This window comes from Aphanomyces invadans (assembly GCF_000520115.1).
Source record: "Aphanomyces invadans strain NJM9701 unplaced genomic scaffold supercont1.54, whole genome shotgun sequence".
NCBI lineage: Eukaryota > Oomycota > Saprolegniomycetes > Saprolegniales > Verrucalvaceae > Aphanomyces > Aphanomyces invadans.
Window position 1 is genome coordinate 120,163 of NW_008580199.1, and position 3,453 is coordinate 123,615.

The window sequence follows — 3,453 nt, forward strand, 5'->3', positions numbered from 1 at the left end:
GGCGACGTGTGCAAGCTCGACGAAGGGCAAACGGGTGCGCTCCACTACCACAACATCCGAGCATCGACCCACCGCGGCGCTTACGTCCCATGCCAGAACGACTACACGCAGCGATACCTGCAGCAAACGGCCGTCCAAGAGGCGCTGCATCTGGCCGACAACCACGTTGACTGGACATGGTGCAACATGGACATTGCGCAGAACTACCATCGCACGACGTCGACGCTGGACAAGTACCCCGCCATACTAAGCGCCGGCCTCAAAACGCTCATTTACAGCGGCGATGCCGATGCCAGTGTCAACTTTATCGGGACCCAACGGTGGATTACAAAAGGCCTCCAGCTCGCCGTCCAGACTCCTTGGCACGCCTGGTTCGCCCCGGACAAGCAGTTGGCTGGGTTCACGGAGCGGTACACCAACTTGACGTTTACCACGGTCAAGGGCGCGGGGCACATGGTCCCTGCAACTCGGCCCTTGCACGCCGTGTACATGTTTGAATGCTTCATTTATGGCGATGCGGCCTGCGCTACGTTCGACTATCCCAAGGACGAGCTCGAGTACTTGAGTGGCGCCGATTTGACGGCCCCGAGCGACATTTCCCAGCCAGCTACCGGGCGGCGCAACCTACTCTGGTGGGCGCTGGGTGTTGTGGTCGTGATCGGAGCCGGCGTTGCTGGTACGGTGTTTTTCTTGAAGCGGTCGCACAAGACCAAGCAGTACGTTCAACTGTCCACGGGTGAAGCCAAGCCAGTGTACTCGCAGTAGATCATTGTCCCGCCCCCAATGCCAGCGGTTTATCGATCAAACTCGATGAGGTTGTTGTCGACTTGGACTTTTCGAATGCCATGGGAATGAAATCGGACTTTTCATGCAGCTGGATGAAGCCCTTCGTCGTCTGTCTCGTCGTGTGGGGGCACAATTGAGCCGCAGCCAAGACCGGCTGGGCAAAGTTTTTCATCTTGGCTGCCGTCACCGTGGAGTGCGCCCACTAGGCAGCTTTGCATAAATCCCCCGTGAGGATGGAGCAGGAGACATCCCCCATACGTTGCGCTCCGCAGCATTCACATCGCCTTCGCCCCATTGCTGCGCTGGGAGAGCGGAGTCAGCGTGGTGCTTGCTTGGAAAGGCTGCACGATCTTCCCTTCTATGGGACTCCAGTGCGTACAAATCGTCGATTTTTGACAGATATTTGAATTTTTGGTCAGGTTTCATCACTTTTTCACGCTTTCTCCCTCAGTTGTCTTCAAATCGTCCAAGTCGAGGTTGCCGAGAAACAGGTGATAACTAGACGAGTGAGCCGTCTCAGTGCGTCACGGCGGCCGTGGGCGAAGCCACGCACTCATTCCGCCAACCTCCCCGTGATGTTCCGAGCTTGCGCGATCGCCACCACGGCGCTTGTCGCGTCTGCATGGGGCGACTCGACGCTGCACAAGATCACGTCGCTTCCTGGCTACAACGATCCCAAGCCCATCAACTTTGACCAGTATGCCGGCCTCATTGCGCTGCCGAGCAATGGCCAAAAGATGTTTTACTGGCTCGTCGAGTCGGAATCGAGTCCGTCGACCGACCCGTTGGTGCTGTGGCTCAACGGTGGTCCTGGCTGCTCGTCACTCGGTGGGTTTTTCACCGAGCTGGGTCCGTTTGTCGTTCAGAGCGACATGACCGTCAAGCGCAACCCGTACGCGTGGAACCGCAAGGCGAACATGGTGTTTCTCGATTCGCCGGCCGGCGTCGGGTTCAGCCAGCCTGTCCTGAACGCGTCCGACTACCATGACGACGTGACGGCGGCGCGGTCCCGCGAGTTCCTCGAGCAATTTCTCGCGCTGTACCCGCAGTACACGAATCGCGACTTTTACATCACGGGCGAGAGCTACGCCGGCATGTATATCCCGTTCTTGGTGCACCAACTCGTAACGGAGCCGGTGGCCGGCCTCCACTTGACCGGGTTCGCCATCGGCAACCCGTACACAGACCAAAAGATCGACGGTAATGTCGTGCGACCGCACCACCATCCATCCTCACACGTGTGGCTCATGTAGGCAAAGCCTACATGGACTACTATTACACTCACGGTCTCATCTCGATCGAGACGTACCGGGCGGTCGAACGCGACTGCAAACCCACCGAGTGGTGGCTATGTCAGTTTAACCACCCTGGGTGCTCGTCGCAGTGCGCGGCGACGTACGACGAAGCCGTGGCCAGCGTCGACCTGGAAGATTTGAACCCATACTACATCTATGGCGACGTGTGCCTGCTCCAAGGCAACCAGTCGCAAGTTCTCAAGTATCATGACGTGCGCCCGCTCACCCACCGCGGCAAGGTATGGCCGCTTTCACAGCCTATTTTCTCGCATGACCTGCGTTGCTCATGCGGCTTTGTACAGATCCAGCCGTGCACCGACTCGTTCACGACCGTGTATTTGAACCAGCCGAGTGTGGTCGAAGCGATCCATGCCACGGGCGGCACGACGCCGTGGTCAGACTGTAACCCCGCTGTCAGCCGCCAGTACACACTCAGTTTGACTTCACTGGACAAATACCCGACGATTCTCGCCGCTGGGTTGAAAGCGCTCATCTACAGCGGCGACGCGGACGCAATCGTCAACTTTCTCGGGACGCAGCGCTGGCTCGCCACCGACGTCGGCCTCAACTTGACTGCCACGGAGAAGTGGTCGAGTTGGTTTGGCCCGGACAAGCAGCTCGCGGGGTACACGGAAACCTACGGCAACGTGACGTTCAAAACGGTCAAAGGCGCGGGCCACATGGTCCCAGCGACGCGCCCCCTCCACGGCCTGTACATGTTTGAATGCTTTTTGTACTCGAACCGCGCATGCACTGCGTTTGCGTACCCCAAGGATCCGTCCGAGTACTTGAGTGGCGCCGACTTGACCGCTCCCGAGCAAGACAATCGCCACGTTGAAGGCGCCGTCTGGTGGTGGGTCGGGATCGCGGCCGCGGTCGCCGTCGGGATCGCTGTTTGTGTCGTCGTGTTCAAGTCCAACGAGAAGTCGCAGTACGCGAAACTCAACTCGAGCCCGTCCAAGCCTACCCACTAAACGAGTGGAAGTGTGCCATTACCAGACGGCCCGTCGATGTGGCAACTCTGAAATGGTCTCCATCAAGCATTCGTTTGAATTCGACGGTGGCTGGCCATCCTGGCTCGCCTTGGTGACTTCGTGTAACATGCAATGCACCACACTATGAACAGGCGGCGTTGCTTCTAGTGCGCATAGGATATCGTGGTGCAAGTTTGCAAGCGCATCGAAAGCATGTATTTGTGGTTGTGTTGAAGTACTAGCAACTTGGCCAACAAAACGACACAATGACGACTCCACGACGATGCGAGGTGTCGTGCAGGCGGACTGTCCAACGGCGGTGCGGAGGACGGCGTGAGCTCGAGAAACTCGCGCGCACCCGTTTGCACAATTGGAGCGTTGGTTGGGATAGTCGGGCG

At 58.3% G+C, this 3,453-nt stretch overlaps 2 protein-coding genes across 2 annotated transcripts; both read left to right on the top strand.

Annotated features, from left to right (window-relative positions):
• Positions 1 to 186: 186 nt before the first annotated feature.
• H310_13602 (hypothetical protein) lies at positions 187 to 765 on the top strand (the record flags this gene model as incomplete). The annotated part of the gene is made up of 1 exon (XM_008881155.1): positions 187 to 765. The coding sequence occupies one exon, from the start codon at positions 187 to 189 to the stop codon at positions 763 to 765; it is 579 nt and encodes a 192-aa protein (XP_008879377.1).
• Positions 766 to 1,361: 596 nt separating this feature from the next.
• On the top strand, positions 1,362 to 3,224 carry H310_13603 (hypothetical protein; the record flags this gene model as incomplete). The annotated part of the gene is made up of 3 exons (XM_008881156.1): positions 1,362 to 1,986; positions 2,040 to 2,320; positions 2,384 to 3,224. 3 exons carry the CDS (start codon positions 1,362 to 1,364, stop codon positions 3,053 to 3,055), a joined length of 1,578 nt encoding a protein of 525 aa, XP_008879378.1. The 3' UTR covers positions 3,056 to 3,224.
• Between the last annotated feature and the right edge of the window lie 229 nt (positions 3,225 to 3,453).